The 21,139-nt window shown below is 43.6% G+C and overlaps 1 protein-coding gene across 4 annotated transcripts in view; it reads left to right on the forward strand.

Annotated features, from left to right (window-relative positions):
• The window catches only part of NRG3 (neuregulin 3), a 1,228,440-nt gene that overhangs the window by 911,751 nt on the left and 295,550 nt on the right, over positions 1 to 21,139 (forward strand). For all 4 annotated transcript variants that reach the window (XM_055537827.1, XM_055537834.1, XM_055537844.1 and 1 more), the window contains exon 3: positions 5,996 to 6,069. In XM_055537827.1, the coding sequence (XP_055393802.1) occupies positions 5,996 to 6,069 (74 nt within the window). The remainder of the gene's footprint in view (positions 1 to 5,995; positions 6,070 to 21,139) is intronic.

A 21,139-nucleotide genomic window follows, 5' to 3' on the forward strand; every position in this document is an offset into this window, starting at 1 on the left:
AGTTGAAATTTTATGTCTAAAATCAAGTTTCCAAGAAAGAAGCATGCTTACTTTCTCTAAAATGCATGGAGAGACCAGACCCTATACCACGATTGAAGCAAACATTTCTAACCTTCATGCATTTCTCTCTGTAAATTATGTAAAATGCACTTTTGCAAATATGTGCAGTAAAAGGTCTCTAGGCATAAAAATGGCCAAAACGCATGTATGTAATATAATAACCACATGTGCTTGCTCATTTTTTTCCTTCCTGGTATCATTCCTAGGGTTTAAAGTGGTAAACAGGAATATAGAAGCTTTGTGTAAAGTTCAGTTCAGTACAGTCACTCAGTCATGTCTGACTTTTTGCAACCCCATGCACTGCAGCACGCCAGGCCTCCCTGTCCATTACCAACTCCCAGAGTTCACCCAAACTCTTGTCCACCAAGTCGGTGATGCAATCCAGCCATCTCATCCTCTGTCGTCCCCTTCTCCTCCTGCCTCCAATCCCTCCCAGCATCAGAGTCTTTTCCAATGAGTCAACACTTCACATGAGGTGGCCAAAGTACTGGAGTTTCAGCTTAAGCATCAGTCCTTCCAAACAACACCCAGGACTGATCTCCCTTAGAATGGACTGGTTGGATCTCCTTGAAGTCCAAGGGACTCTCAAGAGTCTCCTCCAACACCACAGTTCAAAAGCATCAATTCTTCGGCACTCAGCTTTCTTCACAGTCCAACTCTCACATGCATACATGACCACTGGAAAAACCATAGCCTTGACTAGAAGGACCTTCATTGGCAAAGTAATGTCTCTGCTTTTCAATATGCTATCTAGGTTGGTCATAACTTTCCTTCCAAGGAGTAAGCGTCTTTTAATTTCATGGCTGCAATCACCATCTGCAGTGATTTTGGAGCCCCCAAATATAAAGTCTGACACTGTTTCCACTGTTTCCCCATCTGTTTCCCATGAAGTGATGGGACCAGATGCCATGATCTTCATTTTCTGAATGTTGAGCTTTAAGCCAACTTTTTCACTCTCCACTTTCACTTTCATCAAGAGGATTTTAGTTCCTCTTCACTTTCTGCCATAACGGTGGTGTCATCTGCATATCTGAGGTTATTGATATTTCTCCTGGCAATCTTGATTCCAGCTTGTGCTTCTTCTCTGCCCAGCATTTCTCATGATGTACTCTGCATAGAAGTTAAATAGCAGGGTGACAATATACAGCCTTGACGTACTCCTTTTCCTATTTGGAACCAATGTGTTTTTCCATGTCCAGTTCTAACTGTTGCTTTCTGACCTACATACAGGTTTCTCAAGAGGCAGGTCAGGTGGTCTGGTATTCCCATCTCTTTCAGAATTTTCCACAGTTTATTGTGATCCATACAGTCAAAGGCTTTTGCATAGTCAATAAAGCAGAAATAGATATTTTTCTGGAACTCTCTTGCTTTTTCCATGATCCAGTGGATGTTGGCAACTTGATCTCTGGTTCTTCTGCCTTTTCTAAAACCAACTTGAACATCTGGAAGTTCACGGTTCATGTATTGCTGAAGCCTGACTTGGAGAATTTTGAGCATTACTTTCCTAGCGTGTGAGATGAGTGCAATTGTGCAGTACTTTGAGCATTCTTTGGCATTGCCTTTCTTTGTGATTGGAATGAAAACTGACCTTTTCTAGTTTTTGTGTAAAGTACACCCATGCAAATACTAAACAGAGAATAGGCTATAAACTCAACAGCTAAGCATTATGGTATAGTTGAGGAAGATGTGATAGAAAGTTTTACATTGGCTGAGCCATCCATGTAGATAACAGAGACTGGTAGTGAAGACAGGGTAGGAGTAGAGAAGAAGGATGTGAAGCAATGATCACATTTCGCATTGATGAGTAAATGACCAGGGAATTGAATCAGAGGATGGATAGAACTGTTCCCCAATGGGACAGTTGTGTGTTGTTTTTGCTTTGCTTTGCTTTGCTCTCCTGACAGGAATAAGTAGGAGAAATGGAAGAATCATCTGGAAATGTAGGGAGGTTGTTGGTCACAAATGAGAGTTCTTTCATTTTCACTCTAAGTCATTATTATTATTAGTTCTAATTTAGTTGCTATTCAGAAAAGGAGTTCAAAGTAATAAACTGGCATGAGTATTGTAACAAAACAGATGAGCATGGTCTGAAGTTAGCCATGTGGGCTGATGGCTGTGATAACCACTTTTTGCTGGACAAAAATGCCCATTTCTGTGGGAACATCAGCAGTTGAGCTAAACATTTAAAAAAATCTCTTTGGGGGGGGGGGTTCTGCACCCAGGTTGAGTGCTAGGTTCATTGCATCTGTTTTAACACCCAAGACAAATCAAGTATTTGCTTCTAGCTGACAAGCATGCATATTGTAATTTCTCATCTTTGTCAGTATTGTTCTCTTCTCCTTTGTCCAAGGATTGCCTTTTAAAGCTTTTCTCTAAAGCTGGGCTTTTCTTCAGGGACTGTGTATAAGAAGAAAATGAATAGAAGGGGTGGCTTGTTATTATAGATACAGCTGAACAAGTGGGAGGGGGATGAGGGCCAAACTAGAAGGATGTATTTGGTAGGAAAGTGAGGTCTGCATTTGAAACCATACAACTGGCCCTATCACTGTAGAAAGTGAGGGGCCTGGCCCCGAAACTCACCAGGAGAGATACTTTGCTGACATTTTAAACTTGGCTCAGAATCTCCAATTTCTTTCCGTCACTTCATTGCCAGGAGCCAGTCTCCCCTATTCAGGGTTTTCATCGTTGTTTAGTTGCTAAGTCTTGTCCAACTCTTTTGTAACCCCATAGGCTGTAGCCTGCCAGGCTCCTCTGTCATGGGATTTCCTAGGCGGGAATACTGGGGTGGATTGCCATTTCTATTTCCAGGGGAGATTGAGTTTACACTGTGGTTGTTCTACTGACAGTAAGACTCCTCCCATTTTCTTTACACACCTGTTTATCAACTGTGGCTGCATTTCCTATTCTGAACCTACTCTTTGGCCATCTGCTGCTGCTGCTGCTGCTAAGTCGCTTCAGTTGTGTCCAACTCTGCGCGACCCCATAGACGGCATTCCACCAGGCTCCTCCGCCCCTGGGATTCTCCAGGCAAGAACACTGGAGTGGGGTGCCATTGCCTTCTCCATTGGCCATCTAGTTGTAGGGAAAAAAAAAAGGCTTATGTGTAAGAACACCAGGGAATGTTGATATATTTTAATAAAATTGCTATCATGATGCAAGGCTTTCCAGGGATAAATAAATTCAGAGAACAGGAGTGGATGAATTCAGTGGAGCTTTGAACCAATGCAGAGTAGAAAAATAATAGAGTATTAACCTGATTACGACTGAGCAACTTTCACTTCCACTTTTCAACCTGATTAAGGCAAGATATATGCTTAAAAAAATATATTTACCATTAAAGATTACATATGTGCTTTTAAAATTTTATTAATTCCATCATGCTTTATTAAGATGAACAAGCAGAAAGAATGTCTATTATATGAATTTCTTGTGTTCTTATACCTGTACCTCTCAAGAGAGCAAAAATCTTAAAAAGCAGTCTCAAAATTCACCCCTCCCCGCAACTAACACAAACCACAACAAACATGCTGTGATATTTTTGAAAAGATACACTGTTTATCACACTGTCAGAAGGTCTGCCAAACTCAATCTATGCAATAGAAGTGCATCCTAAGACATTTTTTCCTTTGCTTTATGTGTTTAATAGTTTCATAAATTCAATCCACCTCACTGACTTTACCTGCTAGGCACATTTTGTCTTCACATTTGGATGGATTTGAACTTATCAAGGTGACATGTGTGATTTTTAAGTGGAAACTTTAATTTGTTATAAAACCCAGCACCAATTAGCGGGGATACATAACCACCTTAACAAAGGAGCAGAGTTTGCCTCATGCCTAGTCACACAGCCCTTGGTGGGTTTCCTAATTTGAGCCGGGCTACTTCAGTCTCATCACACCTTATTATCTACAGCATGCTGATAGGAAGGCAGGGTGAAGGCATGCACTGTGCAATTTTCCTGGTAACCCATGAAGCCTGAACACTTCAGAGTGGGCTCAAAGCCACAGCAAATCAGTTGAAGACTAGAACAGTTTCAAACATCTTTCCTTATTTTCTTTTCTACACACAAATGGAGTAATGCATTTTAAGTGATGAAAACCCCTTAAAAAGCAAAACAAAACAAAAGCACTTCCCCTTAAAAGCAGCAGTCTCCCAAGTATACCATTGTCACATTAAATGAAGATACAAAGAGTGAAGTGTGCTTAAAATCTCCCACATATGTTGGAAAATAAAGTCCTCAGAAGTGAATGCATGCATGCACCTAGCACCTAACTCATCATTAAGGAAAATGAGAACTAAAACACTGTGAATCAAGTAATTCAGAATAAAGATGATGGTGTTAGGGCAGCTTCAGAGAACACAAGTTTATTTTTTCATCACAAATGTGCTTACATCTTAAGTATTTTCTGACTTTGTACAATTAGCGAATCAGTAATATGCCTGCTTTATTTCAAGTGCAGTAAATGAATTTCTTAAAGTTTATGAAAATATGTGTCTGCTTAAACAAACTCTCTCCATAGCCTGTTGGATATTTGAAGTGTCCATGTATCAGAAGTCTTTGTTCTCAGTCTATAGGGAAAATTATCAAACACACTCCAGTGTGCCAGGTTTGAAAAGGTGCTAAAGAGAGCCTACCTCATTACCTTTATTCCACTTTAGCTCACAGTGGAAGGTGGAAAAATTACCTGGGTGCCTTTCACTGTGATAGCTCCAACTGCCATAGACCTTATCTAATAGTTTATCACACTCAGAAAACAAAGCGTATTCTAAAGAAAGAATCCATGGCTCCTGTCTCTGACAGAATGGTCTGTTTGAATTCTTTTGTCGATTTCATAGATTTCTAACAACCAGAGGATTGTTTTTTAAATCTGATTTTTATGCCAGCAGCACAATTTCCTCCTCAGTAAGTAGGACAGATTCATCCCAGGAGCAACAATGGATGCCTATCTGCTTAACTTGGGCATGACAGATTAAGCTTCAAGCATATACACTAAGTGCCACCTTCCTTGCTTACACAAATTGTTCAGAGGCAGGCAAGTGGGGCCTCAGCTGTATTTGTTCCTTGAACTGTCAGCTGATGAGCCAGTACTGTCCTGAGACGGCCAACCAGCCTTGATTGAGCAAAGATTGTGGGCAGGCAGGGCTGCCTAGACATGCCTCACTGCAAGGGCTTTCAGGTGAATATCCCACCTCCAAATTGCACCCGCCTCAGGAAAGTTTCCCTGGACCATGCCTTGCAGGAAGTGGACACTTGTTTGCTAAATATAAAAGAGAAGAATGAGGAGACAAAAATGTGATTTTAGAGAAAATGCCGAGACCTTTCATGTAGAGATAGATACTTTTCCGATTTGGCCAGATCTGAAATAAATGCTGTTATTTCTGGCCTAGCAGTTAGGCGGCACTGACTGGAAAAATTGCTAAGCAAAAAATAAAAGTGAAATTAGCAAATGAACAAACTAGTAAAACATGAGGAAAATGAACAGTAGGCCAAATCTCCTGATAATGTTTCATCAATTATGTTAGAAAATGATTTTTTATTAGAAAAATAACACTTGTAATATGATGCTTTCTGAAAGAGCATTTGCAGTCTTTTAGAGACCAGTAAGTTGCATAAAGAAAACTGCAGAATTATAATAAGAGGATAAGAATTATTCATACACCATGAGGGGCATCTTCAATTGCTCTTGTTTGTTCTCTAGATATTACCTATAAAACTACAAAAGAAAGGTGGTGCCATTGTTTTTGTTTTTTCTTTCCCCCACAGACATAAGACTCTAGAATCCATCTGTCAGTGTTAGAAACAGACTGAGCCAAGCATCACAAAAGCATGAATGTACTGTTCTCACGGTGATGTAATTGGTGGCTATTTTGCTCGTTGAAATCTTGAACCTTTCACAACCACATGCGTATGTTTGTCATTTATCCCTTTTCTCAGGTGCAAAGAAGGCTACCAAGGAGTCCGTTGTGATCAATTTCTGCCGAAAACTGATTCCATCTTATCGGATCCAAGTAGGTCATGCATTTTTCTTCTGTCTCTAACACAATATAAAACTCGGAGTCACAATTGCTAACTCATTGACCACCAGCTCTCAGTTTTATGTCTCTGAATGCTGCTGAGGGTGGGAGCGTGGGACAGGCATTCACCTTCAAGGTTTGTTCAGAACTATCTCTATTGAGGTGTAGGACTTCCGGGGATGGAGCCTGGTTTCCAGATTCATCTCCACTGCTGCCCTCCTATGGGAACTGCAACAAATCCTGCTCCCTTAGCTTTCAGGCTCCCTTACTGCCACCCCACTATGAAAACAAGGATATAGAGACATAAAAGACCTTATTATTTATCCAAAAGAGTGTTATGAGAACTGTTAATGTCATACTGCTTCTTACCTTCTGGTTGGTAATTTGTGAAAACATTAAACCCTATTAACTTGAACCTTCCTGATGTAAGGAAATATACATATAAAATGAAATAAGAAGTTTTCAGACTAACTGTGAAAACCCTATTTTTAGCAACCCTATTCACATATCAGTGATTACCGTACCAACAACAAATTATTTTTTTCCATTCATGAAAGAAGACAATTTGCTGCTTAAGAAATATTGCCATTTGTTTCTGTCTCTGCATGGAGTAAAAAATAATATTCTATATGAATATGCTCAGTTCTGGTCAAATGTGAAATTTTTCCTTTATCTGTAAATAATCTGATCTTTCAGTGACTGCTATAGTTGAATCACCACTAAGCAAGGGACTTTTATTGAATCAGCAGTCTAGTTCAGTGAAGATAATGACAGGCATTTTCAGATTGTAAAAGCAATGTTTTGGTTTCCTGAATACCAAACATGCATAACATAAGCTTTAGCGAAATACCATGCGTTGATGGCAGCCAGTGGTCACCCTGTCTGAATGTGCAGGTTGCTGCATAATGAACATTTTAAGCAACACTTTTACAAAGTGCAGATTTTTATTGCCCCCCCACCCTGAATTTTTAAGTACGTTCCCCTGAGTAAACAGAATATTTTTTAAAATAAAATTTCTGTGTAATTCAATTTGCTTCTGTTTTATCTTGACAGGGCAAGCTGCCACCATACAGCATTAACTATTCTTTTCTTAGCAAATTTAGCTCTCCTAAAGAAAAGTGGAGGCTGCCTAAAAGCCAGTAACTAAGCTGGCCATGGTTGATCTCTGGTCTCTGAAATGTGAGGCTCTGGTCTCTAGGAGTTTCCCAAGTAGGGGACAGTTAGTGGAGTGTGTGGTATCTTTTCTGTCTTGTAGTTTTAGCCACTTGCTCAGCTGATGTCTAAAAGGTATGATTGTGGCTAGAGACGTGTATTTGCTGCATTAGGAAGCATAAAAAGAATGGGTTTGCTGATTTCATTTTCTTTATATTCACTTTGATGTACTTAGTTTTCCTTTTTTTTCTCTTTCCTTCTTCCTTATTCTTCCCTTCTCTTTCCTTCCCTTTTATTGTCCTTTTTCCTTTCTTCTCTTTATTATTTTCTTTCTTACCTATGCTCCCTGCCTTCCTCCCTCCTTCCCTTCCTTCCTTTTTCTTTTCCTGTATAGCTGTAGAATACCTGTTCAGTACAGGGTACTGGAGCAGGGCTCGCATGCGGAACAAAATAGGTAAAATAACCTTTCTTTATACAATCTAATAAAACCTTTGCCATTCTATTAAACGTAATAGTCCATCACTGCAAATGTTGAGAATGAGACCACTGTACGTGTTGAAGAACCCAGTACTCGAGAAACCAAGCACTGCACTCGGAGTTGGAGAATTCAGGGTTTTTTTTTTTTTTTTTTATGCCGGTGGGCCCAGAGGAGTTAACCCTCCAAGCTCTGAGCCCTGAACAAAGGGGTTACAGAGTTTTTATACATAGACAGGCATGATTAAGCAGGTTTGCAGGGGTTGGGCGATTGCAAAGAGCAGGACAAGGGTGAGTGAGATAAGCCCCAATTCCTAGTATTGTGAGTCCCCACTTTCTGAGACTACGTGACCTATGTGATCCAGACTTTGCAAGGAGCAAGCTGAGTTACAGAGGCAGAAGGAGCAGGAGGTTATGTTAAATTTTAGCTTTTCCTCTTCATTCCCCCTCTTGATGCTTCTATCATTCATTGTAGAAAGCATCATCTCATGTTTTGGTAGGCTATTCAGTGCTCCCCATCATTCAGGGAGCAATATTGAGTTATTATCATTTGTAACTTTATGGATTCAATTTGAGAGGTTATGAACTGGGTAATAGCATTGAGCATACAAGGACTAAAAAGGAGCGCCACAAAGAATATGGAGAGAGGACTGGTTAAAGGGAAAAGCCACGATGCCCAGCTCCAGATATTGTTCCAGTTATCCCAGGAATTTGCTAGTCCCTCTCTCCTTTTTATGATTTGTTCCCTTAGCTGTTGGGCCATGTCCCTAAGTATTCTTGATTGGTTTACATAAAAGCAGCATTCTTCATTTAAGAAGAGGCAGAGTCCTCCCTTTTCAGCTGTCAGTAGGTCTGCTGCTGCTGCTGCTAAGTCGCTTTAGCCGTGTCCGACTCTGTGCGACCCCATAGACGGCAGCCCACCAGGCTCCCCTGTCCCTGGGATTCTCCAGGCAAGAACACTGGAGTGGGTTGCCATTTCCTTCTCCAATGCATGAAAGTGAAGAGTGAAAGTGAAGTCTCACAGTGTCCGACTCTTAGCGACCCCATGGACTGCAGCCCACCAAGCTCCTCCGCCCATGGGATTTTCCAGGCAACAGTACTAGAGTGGGTCACCATTGCCTTCTAGCCCTTCCTATTCTGTAAACTCACCTCAGCCAGGGAATCTAGTTGGTCCTGTGAGGCCACTAATGATTTGGCTACTCTCTCAATGTAGTCTGTGAAGTCCTTGGATAGTATATGGTAGAAGGTGGTTGATGAAACAATTCCTCCTATTCCCATACCTGTCCCAGCCGTGATTCCCAGACCAACTAGTAGGGGTATAAACCGGATGGCTCTTTTGGACTGCGTATGTGCTGCCAGAGGTACAGTGAGAGTCTGGTGGTTAGGGACGGTATTCATCTGGGGAGTGAGGAAAGCTAAGGGGCAGATACCCATCCAATTGGCTGGTAGACATAAGTAAACAACTGTCCCACAAAGAGGCCTTGATGGGGGCAACACCTTATTGTGTTTCTGGGAGGATGAGTGGGCCACTCACCTTTTAAAGTTTGATTACATTGGTCCCTGGCTAAATTGCCAACAGGTTCAGTCCCCCCATCATTTGTAAGGCATTCTGGAGTCTTCTGAGTTAACTCAATTGCCCTTAAGATTGGCTGTTGCAAGGGTGGATCTATAGGAGTTCCCATGGCTGTTGCCTTATTCATTGGTATTGGTGTAGCTAAGTACCATGGAGCTCCTAAGGGTAAAGCAAAGCCAACAATCCCTGGCCAGCTGGGGGCTGGTGTCATTAAGAAGGCAAAGAGTTGCATTGAGAACCAGTACAGATGAGGATCTAAGGGGGAGTTAACCGTGTAACCTGGGTCATACAGCCAACAGGCAGAGCCTGAATTTTTAGGGCAAAGATGATCCATGATTTCGTTTGTCTGCATTATTGTTCCTGTCCAATAGGTTTTTCCATTTATTTGGCAGACAGACACTTGGTCTGGGTTGTAACATCTGCATGGCATTTGGGGGTAGACGGAGGCACAGGGGCATGTTGACAATGCCATGGTGTTGGGATACCGCCTGGGGTTTGGATCCTCTGGTGGAGGGAAGATAGTGGCAGTGAAGAGTATAACTGGAAAACATTTTTGGCACCCAGTCCTCTGGACATGCATCTCCTGGTTATGAAGGCAGTAGGTGATTGGCCTACAGGATTGGCTATCTATACATTGTTCTAGCTGATGGTTAAGTAAGTGATTTTCCAAGGGTTGACTGTAATGTTGACAGGTGCATGATGGATAAGGAACAGCACCATCTGTTATAGCAAGGGACACCAGAAGGCTGCAAAGCAGCCCGCACATAACAGATAACTGAACACTAACAAAAAGTTTTCTCTCCATCTTTGGGTTGCCACAGCTATAGCAACTGAGCCTGTTGTGAAGAGGGGCCAACTATACTGTGAGCAATTTAGTTAAGTAGGGAGAATCAATCATAAGAGACATCTAATAAGAATGAGGCTTCCCACTACTGTGAGAAGCTTCTGACCCAAATCCCAGTCCTGGAGTGCTTTTGAATCTAGTCCTGTAGTGAAGAGCACAGCAATAATACCAATCAGTGATAGAGGCCAGGGTTGACAATGAAAATCCATCTATAATTTGATAGCCAGATCCTCAAGCTTCTACCATGCGTTGACCAGCCAGCTGCTGGAGTGTGGCTGGAGCAAAGCTGAAGAATCCTCAAGCTTCTGCTGTCCTTTGACTAGTCAGCTTCTGGAGTGACTAGAGCAGGGCTCAGCGTCCTTCGTGGCTGAGGGCTGTTGTTTTTGGAACCAGACCTTAAGGGGATTTTCGGGGTCCCAAACTGTTTTCCAGGTGTCCTCGCCACAGGAAGCCACTGCCTTCTTGACTCTGGCGTGGTGGATCCGAGGGATGACGCCTGTAACTTTAATAGCAGTAGGGGTTGCCAGGACGACCATGTGAGGCCTGTCCAAACTGGCTGAAGTGGTTCCTTTTTCTAGTCTTTTACCCATACCTCATCTCCTGGCTGATAGGGATGGACCCAATTGCCCAAAGGAATGAGTGTCCTGTCTAAGGTTTCTTGGGTGATATGGTGGAAGACTTTTCCCAGGGCCTGGAGGTGTCGGGACATCTCCAGGTCAGCTAGTTTTTGGAGGTCTCCCTTGAGTTTTCCTATCACTGGGGGTGTTCTCCCATATAAGATCCCAAAGGGAGAGTAGCCTGAGGACCTCAGGGTATATCGGACTTGGAGTAAGGCTAGGGGGTAACATGTCAAGCCAAGATAACCGGGTCTCCTGTCAGAGTTTAGATAATGTAGTCTTGAGGGTCTGATTCATGTGTTCAACTTTCCCTGAGCTCTGTGGCCTGTAAGAGGTATAAGCTTCCATTTGATTCTCAGTGTCCTGGATAAAGTTTGGATTATCTCAGACACAAAAGCTGGCCCATTGTCAGACCCTATGGAGAGAGGCAGCCCATATCTCGGGATTATGTCTCTTAGTAGGGCCTTGGCCACTGTTCATGCCCATTCAGTGCGCGTGGGGTAGGCTTCAGCCCATCCCGAGTACGTGCAGACTTTCACAAGTAAATACTTATAGCCTCTACAGGGCTTCACTTCAGTAAAGTCCACTTCTAGACCTTCAGATGGCAGTGTCCCAACTGTCTGCGCCCCTGGGTTGGGTCTTGGTCCTTGGCTGGCATTGTTTTGCACAGAAGTCACACATCTAGCACTGATCTGGGCACACAGGGTTGGGAGCTTAGGAACAAAATAGTAGCCTCTCAGTAAGCTTTCCAGCTCAGTTTTTCCTAAATGAGCCATCTCATGATGTTTTACCAGCTAGTCTGCTATATTTCTGGGGACAAAGAGTCTTTGGTTTGGGAGCCTCCACAAGCCCTCTTTTTTTTTTTTTTTTGTAATTCCTCCCTCATTTAGAGCCCATTGATTTTCCTTGGTATATCTTCGAGATGGAGGCAATTTTGGTGCCAAGAGGACGTTGAAGATTGACTTGGGGCCCACTGTGGGGCTGGGTTGGGTCGCTGCCTCCTTGGCTGGCTGGTCAGCCAACTGATTTCCTTTGCTGATTGGATCAGTTCCTCGCTGATGGCCTTTACAATGTATGACTGACACTTGGGAAGGCTTCCAGACTGCTGCTAACAGCTGAATGATTTTTGTTTGTTTTTAATCTCTCTTCCCCCTGCTCTCAGTAGTCCCTTTTTTTATAAATGGCTCTATGAACATGTGAAGTAGCAAAGGCATACCTTGAATAAGTGTAGATGTTGTCTCGTGTCCCTTCAGCGTGCCTTAGCACCTGGACGAGCGCCCATAGCTCAGCCCATTGTGCTGACCACCCTGTGGCAAGGCCTCAGCCTTCACTGTCTCATCAGTTGTTATGGCATAACCTGCTTTGCAGGGCCCATCTTGGATGAAGCTACTTCCATCAGTGAACAGTTCGAGTTCTGGGTTCTAGAGGGGGATGTCTGTCAGGTCCAGCCTGCACGAGTAAATTTCATCTATGACCTCCTCACAGTTATGATCAGAGGTTCCCGCTTCCATAGGTAAAAAGGTGGGCAGGGTTCAGTGTCTGCACAGTCCTCAAGTTGGACCCGTGGGTTTCCTCAAAGCAGTCCTTGATAGTGAATCATCCTGGAGTTTGGAGTTGGTCAGCCACTTATGCCCCTGGCTATTCATCAGGGCAGTAACAGCATGGGGAATCTTTACATTTATATTTTGTCCTAGAGTAAGCTTATCTGTTTCTCTGACCAAAACCACAGTGGCAGCTAATGCCCGGAAGCATGGCAGCCATCCCGTGGCCACTGGATCCAGTCACTTGGACAGTTATACGACCAGGCGCTGCCATGGCCCAACTGTATATGTGAGAACCCTCAGTGCAGTGTGATTTTTCTCATGTACAAAGAGGTTAAAGTCCCATGTCACTTCTGGAAGCCCTAATGCTGGTGCACTGGTCAAGAGTCTCTATCTCCTTGAAGGCCTTTTCCTGTTCAGGTCCCCACTCCAGGGGGCCCTTACCAGACCCTGCTGTGTCTTTAAACAAAGGCTTGGTGATTTCAGAGAAACCTGGTATCCAGATCCGGCAGAATTTGGCAGCCCTGAGGAACTTACAGACTTCTTTCTTGGGGTCCCGCCAAGGTATTGAACAGATAGCTCGCTTCCTCTCGTGTCTGAGCACCCAATGCCTTTTTGTGATGACAAACCCGAGGTACTTGACCTCCTGTCTGCAGATCTGAGCCGTTTTCCATGACACCTTGTATCATGTGGAGGAGAGCAGAGCCAATAGGGTTTTGGTGTCTCTCCAGCAGTCCCCTTGGGAGGGACTGGCTAGCAACAGATCATCCACATACAGGAGCAGGGTGCAGTTGAAAGTTTCTCTGGGAAAGGCAGCAAGGTCTGCAGCCAGGGCTTCACCAAACATGGTAGGTGAGTTTTTGAAGCCTTGTGGCAGGCGGGTCCAAGTCAGCTGTGTCTTTCTCCCAGTGTGTGTGTCTTCCCATTCAAAGGCAAACAAGGGCTGGCTGGTGAAGGCTGGAGGCAGAAGAACGCGTCCTTGAGATCGAGGCAGGTGAACCAGCTTGCCTGAGTGGGTAAGAGACTCAAAAGAGTGTAGGAATTTGGGACCACTGGATGGATGGTGATCACTGCATTGTTGATGGTGCAGAGGTCTTGGAAGGGCAGTTGTTGTTCCCTCCAGACCTTTTGAATGGTAAGATTGGAGTGTTCCAGGGAGATTGACATTCAATTAGGATCTCAGCATCTTGTAGGTGCTGGAAGTGGTCCCAAATTCCCAGGCATGCCTCTTGTGGTACTGGATATTGTTTCTGTCTAACAGGAGTGGCTCCTGGCCTCAGGTCCACTACAATGGGGACATAGTTTTTGGCCAAACCTGGGGGCCGCTTTTCTTCCCAGACATCAGGGAATTCTTTTAACAGTCTTGGGGGATTTATTTGTTCCCTTCCTGAGGAATAGAGACACCATTCATCTTCCCTGGGCATGGTCACGACCATCATCAGAGCCGATTGGCTCCCCAGGGTGAGGCTCACAGACTTTCCAGGGGCAAAGATGATTTGTGCCCCCAGCTTTGTCAGTAAGTCTCTACCCAGCAGGGGAATGGGGCATCCTGGTAAGTAAAGAAATTCATGAATCACCAGATTCACCCCCTAGCTGACACAAACAGGCCTTGCAAAATGAGCAGGGTGCCATGTCCCATGTGGTCCCTACAATAGTTGCTGTTTGGCCTGTGAGGGGAGCCCCAGGTGTGGTTACCATGGAGTGTTCAGCTCCATAAAAGTCATTGATTGGCCTCCTGCTTTCATCGTGACCATGTGCTCCCGGGGGCCAAGGATCAGGAAGCCCAGTCTTCCCTAGTCTGATTCTGCTCTGGCCAGGCCAATAAGGTTTTGGATGGCCGGCTCAGGTTGGTACCTTTCTTTGTTGGGTTGACTGAACTTCTTCAACCCTTTAGATGTCCCTCTGCAATGGGGGCACTCATTCCTCCAGTGTCTGGTCTCTTTGCAATAGGTGCACTGGTCATGGCATAGTGGGAGTCTCTTCTTGGTTTCCCCTTTCCATGAGGGAACAGTCTATTTCACTTGATCGGAGCTCCTCAGTGCTGCTGATAGCAGGGCTGCTTTCTGTTTCATTTTTTTATCTGCTTCCCGTTGGGCTTCATGGTCTTGGTTCATAAAGACTTTATTTGCTACCTCCAAGAGCTGTGTAGCATTCATCCCAGTGAAGCCTTCCAGTTTTTGGAGCTTTCGTTGAATTGTCTGCACAGGATTGAGCCACAAAGGCAGCATTAATCATTTGTTGATTGTCGTGTGTCTCAGGGTCGAATGGGATCTATGTCTGGAACACTTCACACAATCTGTCATAGAAATTGGTGGGAGTCTTATCTGCTTTTTTGATTATTGTTGTACTTTTGGACATATCGGTGGGCTTTTTGGCTTCTGCTCAAATGTAGAAGGGCATCACAGTAGTGACCCAGGGTTTCTTGTCCTTCTCTGGTATTGAAATCCCAATTAGGTCTCGTCTCTGGCATTGCTGCTTGTGCCCGTCTTTCTACATCTAACACCTCTGTGGGGACTTGTCCTCAGAGCCTTTTTTGGGCTTCTGTTGAGATCTGTCACCTTTCTTCAGTAGTAAAGAGAGACACGAGGAGCTGGCAACAGTCTTCCTGTGCAGGCTGATGGATGTAGAAAATGGACTCTAGGAGGTCAGTCATAGCCTGTGGTTTATCAGAGTATGCTGGGTTATGGTGTTTCCAGTGTAGGAGATCAGTAGGGCCAAAGGGCTGGCAATAGAGAATGGAGCAACCAGGCTGGACTGAGCCATCCTCGTTCACTTGTTGAGAACCTTGAGTTTCTGGAGTCTTGCTTATGAGGTGGTGCAGGGGACACGGAGGGAGGTGGACTGTCTGGCAGTGGGCCTGGTGCTGGCTTTGTCGAGGCTTGTGGAGTCAGGGGAATGTTTGGTGGGGGCAGCAGTGTGCCTTCCACTGGATATCCCTGGAATATTGATGTTTTTCCCTTTTCCTTTCGTTTTTCTGAGGGGTTGGGCCACAAATACCCTACTCTGTCCCTGTCTGTTGTCCTAAATCTTGCCCATGGGGGCAGGGTCTGTGTTATTAGATGCCAGGAGTCTATGTGTGGAAACTGATCTGGATGTCCTGGAGTCCCAGGGACTACCTGGTGTACTGCTTGGACAGTGGGCAGGTCGAGAGTGCCCTCTGGCAGCCTTCCAACCTCAAAGGATGGCCAATGGAGCTCACATAAGTTATAAAGCTTCCTGGGGGTTATCTTGACTCTGTAATCCCCTGCAAAGCCCTTCTTGAATTTCTTTATCATGGAATCTAAAACTGTTGGCTTAGAGGAACTTCTACCCATGTTGACAAATGTAATCTACCTGGCAGTGTTTTGAGGAAAACTTAATCTCTTAGATGTCGGCTCAAGGAGTCAGTTGACAGAAGAATAACCAGTAACCATTCATTTCTCCCTCCCTGTGTTTCCTGCCCTGAGTCAGTGGTGCAAAGACAAACAAGGGTGGGTGCCTCCTCAAAAGAGGAGACCATTCAGGTGCTGCCTTGGCCGCATCCCCAGGGGGAACGTAGGTGCCTCTTAGCATTGGCAGGTCAGTATAAACCCCCGACCTGGACCAGCCTCATAGGGCGGGATCAAACCCCCCAGAGACTGGCACTGCCTTTCAGTCTTCTGAGGTTGTCATGGACCCGCAGGTTTTGGACCTCCTCAGGCTCTATAGTCTTAGGACTGTGAAGCTCACTTTCACTTCCTTCAATCAGCAATTATGCATACACAGTCACTCAGAGGTTATCACAATGCTTCCCTTTTCAAAAGTCCCCAGGTCTCTCTATCTGATGCTCACTTCCTGGGAGCTCCAAGGAGGTGACCAGTCTCCTACCTATTGAGGTAGGACCTCACTGGGGACTGGCCCCAGGGCCTTACCTGATCCTGTGGCCATTCCTGGTGAGCTGGTCTGTCCCTCCAATAAGTCCAGCTGGGGCTCGGCTGTCCAGAGAGTCAGAACACCAGTCCAAAAGAGAACCTGTAATACCGTTGAGTGGTGCTCCTCCTCGTTCATCTCTGGGCTTCTCCACTCCAACCCGGCTGAGCCACCGTTCCAGCTTCTCAAGGCGCTGGCATGGTTAGAATCTCGCTGGGGCCTCCAGAAATGTTGCAGAAACCAGTACTTGAGAAACCAAGCACCACACCTGGAGAGCTGGAGAACTCAGGTTTATTATGCTGGTGGGCCCAGAAGAGTTAACACTCCAAGCTCTGAGCACCAAACAAAGGGGTTACAGAGTTTTTATACATGGACAAAAATGATTAAGCGGGTTTGCAGGGGCTGGGCAATTGCAAAGAGCAGGACAAGGGTGAGTGCAATAAGCTCCAGTTCCTAATATTGTGAGTCCCCATTTTCTGAGGCTATGTGACCTATGTGATTCAGACTTTGCAAGGAACAAGCTGACTTACAGAGGTAAAAGGAGCAGGAGGTTATGTAAAATTTTAACTTTCCTCTTCATAAGGACTGTGTGCTCCTAAAAGAAAAATGATCCTGTGATCAGTCACTAACCCTGAAAACCTTGGTCCTGCTGTCAACTGAAAAAAGATGCACAACTTGAGGGTTGTGAGTTAAGTTTTACTGGGGGCAAAATGAGGACTGCAGCCTGGGAGGCAGCACCAGCTCTGAGAGACTGCTCCAAAGAGGCAGTGGGAGAAAGGTCAATATATATGATTTTGGTGAGGGGGAGTTCAATACCATTAAGCACTCATTGTAACCATTTTAATCAAAGGTTTTCTGCTAGCCAGGAGGATCTGATGTCACCATGAAGGGATTTGGTGCCTTTCTAGATATGAGGAGATACAAGGACTAAGATCATAAAATCTATTCCTAAAAACATCCAACTACCTGAAGACCTGTCCCAGCAGATTCCCTGGAGCACAGGGTGCTTCCCTTCACCCTGCACTCCTTCAGGGGGTGTTGAAGGTCAACAGCTATAGCAGCGCGGGGTTCAATCTCAGCAGAGGCAGTTGTCAAATGCTCTTGTTGTTCAGTCATTGGCAATGCTCTTGGCAAGTGCCAATTTGCAGTTGACACTATATACATAAAAATATTTAAGGCAACAATATTTAAAATGGTGAGAAAATACACATTTTAAAAGTTATGTTTAAGTAGAACATCATATGGCATATTGATAATGTTCTAATAAATTATCATTAAAATAAGAGCTGTATGAAATAGTCCTATTAAGTGAAACAGCAAGATAGAAAAATATTCTCATTCAAGATTGCAATAAGGACGTCCCTTTGTCCAAAGATAGGGGGAAAAATCACAGTATAATGGTAAAAGGGAATTTTAAGTCTTGGGGTTATGGAAGTATGTGATTTTTTTTCCTTTTTATTTTGTTTTCTGTAAAATGACACATCATTGTGTGAATCAAAATGATAGAATGCCCTGTGTTGGGCTGCATTAAAAGAGGCCTGCAAGGCTTTTGCTTGCCCAAATTTAAGACAAAAGAATAGACAACCTCAGAGTCTGTTAAAAAAAAAAAAAAAAGATATCAATGGTTTAATATCTAAAGCAGGGCCCAAGAGTGGGGCCTCCACTCTGTCAGATGGTGAACAGGACTTGTTGAGAGAAGAAGAAATGCAAAAAGGCAAAATGGTTGTCTGATGAGGCCTTACAAATAGCTGAGAGATGAAAAAAAGTGAGAGAAGGAGAAAAAGAAAAAAGGAGAAAAGGAAAGCCAAATCCATCTGAATGTAGAGTCCCAAAGAATAGCAAGGAGAGATAAGAAAGCCTTCCCAAGTGACAAATGCAAAGAAATAGAGGAAATCCACAGAATGGGAAAGACTAGACATCTCTTCAAGAAAGTTAGAGATACCAAGGGAACATTTCATGCAAAGATGGGCACAATAAAGGAAGGAAATGGTATGGACCTAACAGAAGCAGAAGATATTAAGAGGAGGTGGCAAGAATACACAGAAGAACTATCAAAAAAAAAAAAAAATCTTCATGACCCAGATAACCATGATGATTTGATCACTCACCTAGAGCCAGACATCCTGGAGTTCGAAGTCAACTGGGCATTAGGAGGCATCACTACGAACAAAGCTAGCAGAGGTGATGGAATTCCAGCTGAGCTATTTCAAATCCTGAAAGATGATGCTATAAAAGTGCTACACTCAATATGACAGCAAATATGGAAAACTTAGCAGTGGCCACAGAACTGGAAAAGGTCAGTTTTCATTCCAACTACAAAGAAAGGCAATAATAAAGAATTCAAACTACTGCACAATTGCACTTATCTCACATGATAGCAAAGTAATGCTGAAAATTCTCCAAGCCAGGCTTCAACAGTACGTGAACCGAGAACTTCCAGATGTTTGAGCTGGATTTATAAAAGGCAGAGGAACCAGAGATCAAATTGCCAACATCTGTTAGATCATAGAAAAAGCAAAAGAATTCCATAGAAAACATCTACTTCTGCTTCATTAACTACACTAAAGCCTTTGCCTGTGTGGATCACAACAAACTGGAAAATTCTTAAAGATATGGAAATACCAGTCCACTTTACCTGCCTCCTGAGAAATCTGTATACAGGTCAAGAAGCAACAGTTAGAACCAGACATGGAACAATGGACTGGTTCCAAATTGGGAAAGGAGCACGTCAAGGATGTATACTGTCACCTTGCTTATTTAACTTATATGCAGAGTACATCATCCACAATGCCAGGATGGATGAAACACAAGCTGGAATCAAAATTTCAGAGAGAAATATCAATAACCTCAGATATGCAGATGACACCACCCTTATGGCAGAAAGTGAAGAGGAACTAAAGAGCCTCTTGATGAAAATGAATGAGGAAAGTGAAAAAGTGGGTTTAAAACTCAATATTCAAAAAGCAAAGATCATGGGATCTAGTCCCATCACTTCATGTCAAATAGATGGGGAAACAGTGACAGACTTTATATTTAGGGGCTCTAAAATCACTGCAGATGGTGACTGCAGCCATGAAATTAAAGATATTTGCTCCTTGCAAGAAAAAGCTAGGACCAACCTAGACAGAATATTAAAAAGCAGAGATATTACTTTGCCAACATAGGTCTATCTAGTGAAGGCTATAGTTTTTCTGGTAGTCATGTATGGATGTGAGAATTGGACCATAAAGAAGGTGGAGTGCCAAAGAATTCATGCTTTTGAGTTGTGGTGTTGGAGAAGACTCTTGAGAGTCCCTTGGGCTGCAAGGAGATCAAACCAGTCAATCCTAAAGGAAATTATTCCTGAATATTCATTGGAAGGACGGAAGCTGAAACTCCAATAATTTGGCCACCTGATGTGGAGAACTTACTCATTGGAAAAGACCCTGATGCTGGGAAATATTGAAGGTGGGAAGAGAAGGGGACAACAGAAGCTAAGATGGTTGGATGGCATCACTGATTAAATGGATATGAGTTTGAGCAAGCTCTGGGAGCTGGTGATGGACAAGGAAGCCTGGCATGCTGCAGTCCATGGGCTCTTAAAGAGTTGGACATGATTGAGCACCTAAACTGAACTGAGGGGAATGGGAGAGAGTATTACCAGTTATAAGGGGAACTGACCTCAGGTTGGCTCATTGGATACCACGTAAGCCAGCAGAGCGACATGTGTTCCTCCCTGCTCTTTGGATAAGATATCAGAGTGGAGACATTCTGATCTAAAGCTAGAACAATCATTAGCTGAGGCCTGGGCAAGTGTGTAAGAACATCAGTCATGAGAGTAGAGTATAGGTGAGACAGACACTGGTTGAGCAGGGGATGCATGGAGAACACCCATCTTGAGGGTACTCAACATACACCTTGAAATTAAAAAGAAAAAAAGCTAAACTAAAAAGCTTTGAGAAACCTATAGATGAGTCCCTGAGACACAGATTAAATAGGCAAAGCGTTTATCTCCCATTCATCCACACATACATCCATTGACTTATACAATCACTTATTCTTTCCCTAAATATGTTTGATCTGAGAGGCACAAAGGACCACTAATTGGTCAGATTATGTTCATACTAAGGTGTACAAACTGGGTTTAGCTCTGAGGCCCCCAAGGCTAGTGAGGGAGAAAAACATGGAGATATATGAGTGGGCATGATTCTGATGGAAACACTATTCCTTTGTGACCTTGGCAGATTTATTAAACCCCTGAATCTCAGTCTTTTTATCTGAATAATGCCAATAAAACTACCTATAGGCATCTATCACCATGACTGACAAGAGGTCATTTCCAGATGAATATTAGCCCAAATCCTTTGCTCTTCATCATCATCATGCTGACACATGTTTAGAGTCTACATGCGTCAGGTGTGGCGCCCAAGGGCTTTACCTAGATTATCTCATCAAACTCTCATAATCACAGTCCAGCAGAGTTACTGGCATTTGATCACAGTTTGTAGATGAACAAATTAGGCCTCAGAGATGTTAAATAAACTTCCTCCAAGGTCACACAGCTAGTTGATGCTGGGATCTAATTTATAATCCAAATGGCTTTAGGGCCTGAGCTTCCAACTGTTGGACTCTTTCCTTTCATCCCTAGGCCCTTCCTTCCTACAGTTATTTTCAATATGACATTTATCACTCTAACTTTCATTGCCTGAAACTCAATGACCTGCAGCAAACATTATTCTAAGGAGCAATATTTGCACAATTTTCATATCTTAATGCAGCAACTTGAGCTTCCATAGAGATTTAAATCCCTAATGAAATTTCCTTGTCAAAATTCTTGCTGAAGGATCGTTTAATTTGCTGCTTATGATATCTTAGAATAACTCTATGCCCTGGAAATCAGTCCCTCCTACATCCCCCTCTGCTTTTCCTCCTCCCTCTCTTTCCTTCTCTCTTTTCTTTCTTCTTTCTTCTCTCGCCATTTTTTGAATGCATGCTC

The sequence above is a fragment of the Bubalus kerabau genome, chromosome 1, assembly GCF_029407905.1.
Source record: "Bubalus kerabau isolate K-KA32 ecotype Philippines breed swamp buffalo chromosome 1, PCC_UOA_SB_1v2, whole genome shotgun sequence".
NCBI lineage: Eukaryota > Metazoa > Chordata > Mammalia > Artiodactyla > Bovidae > Bubalus > Bubalus kerabau.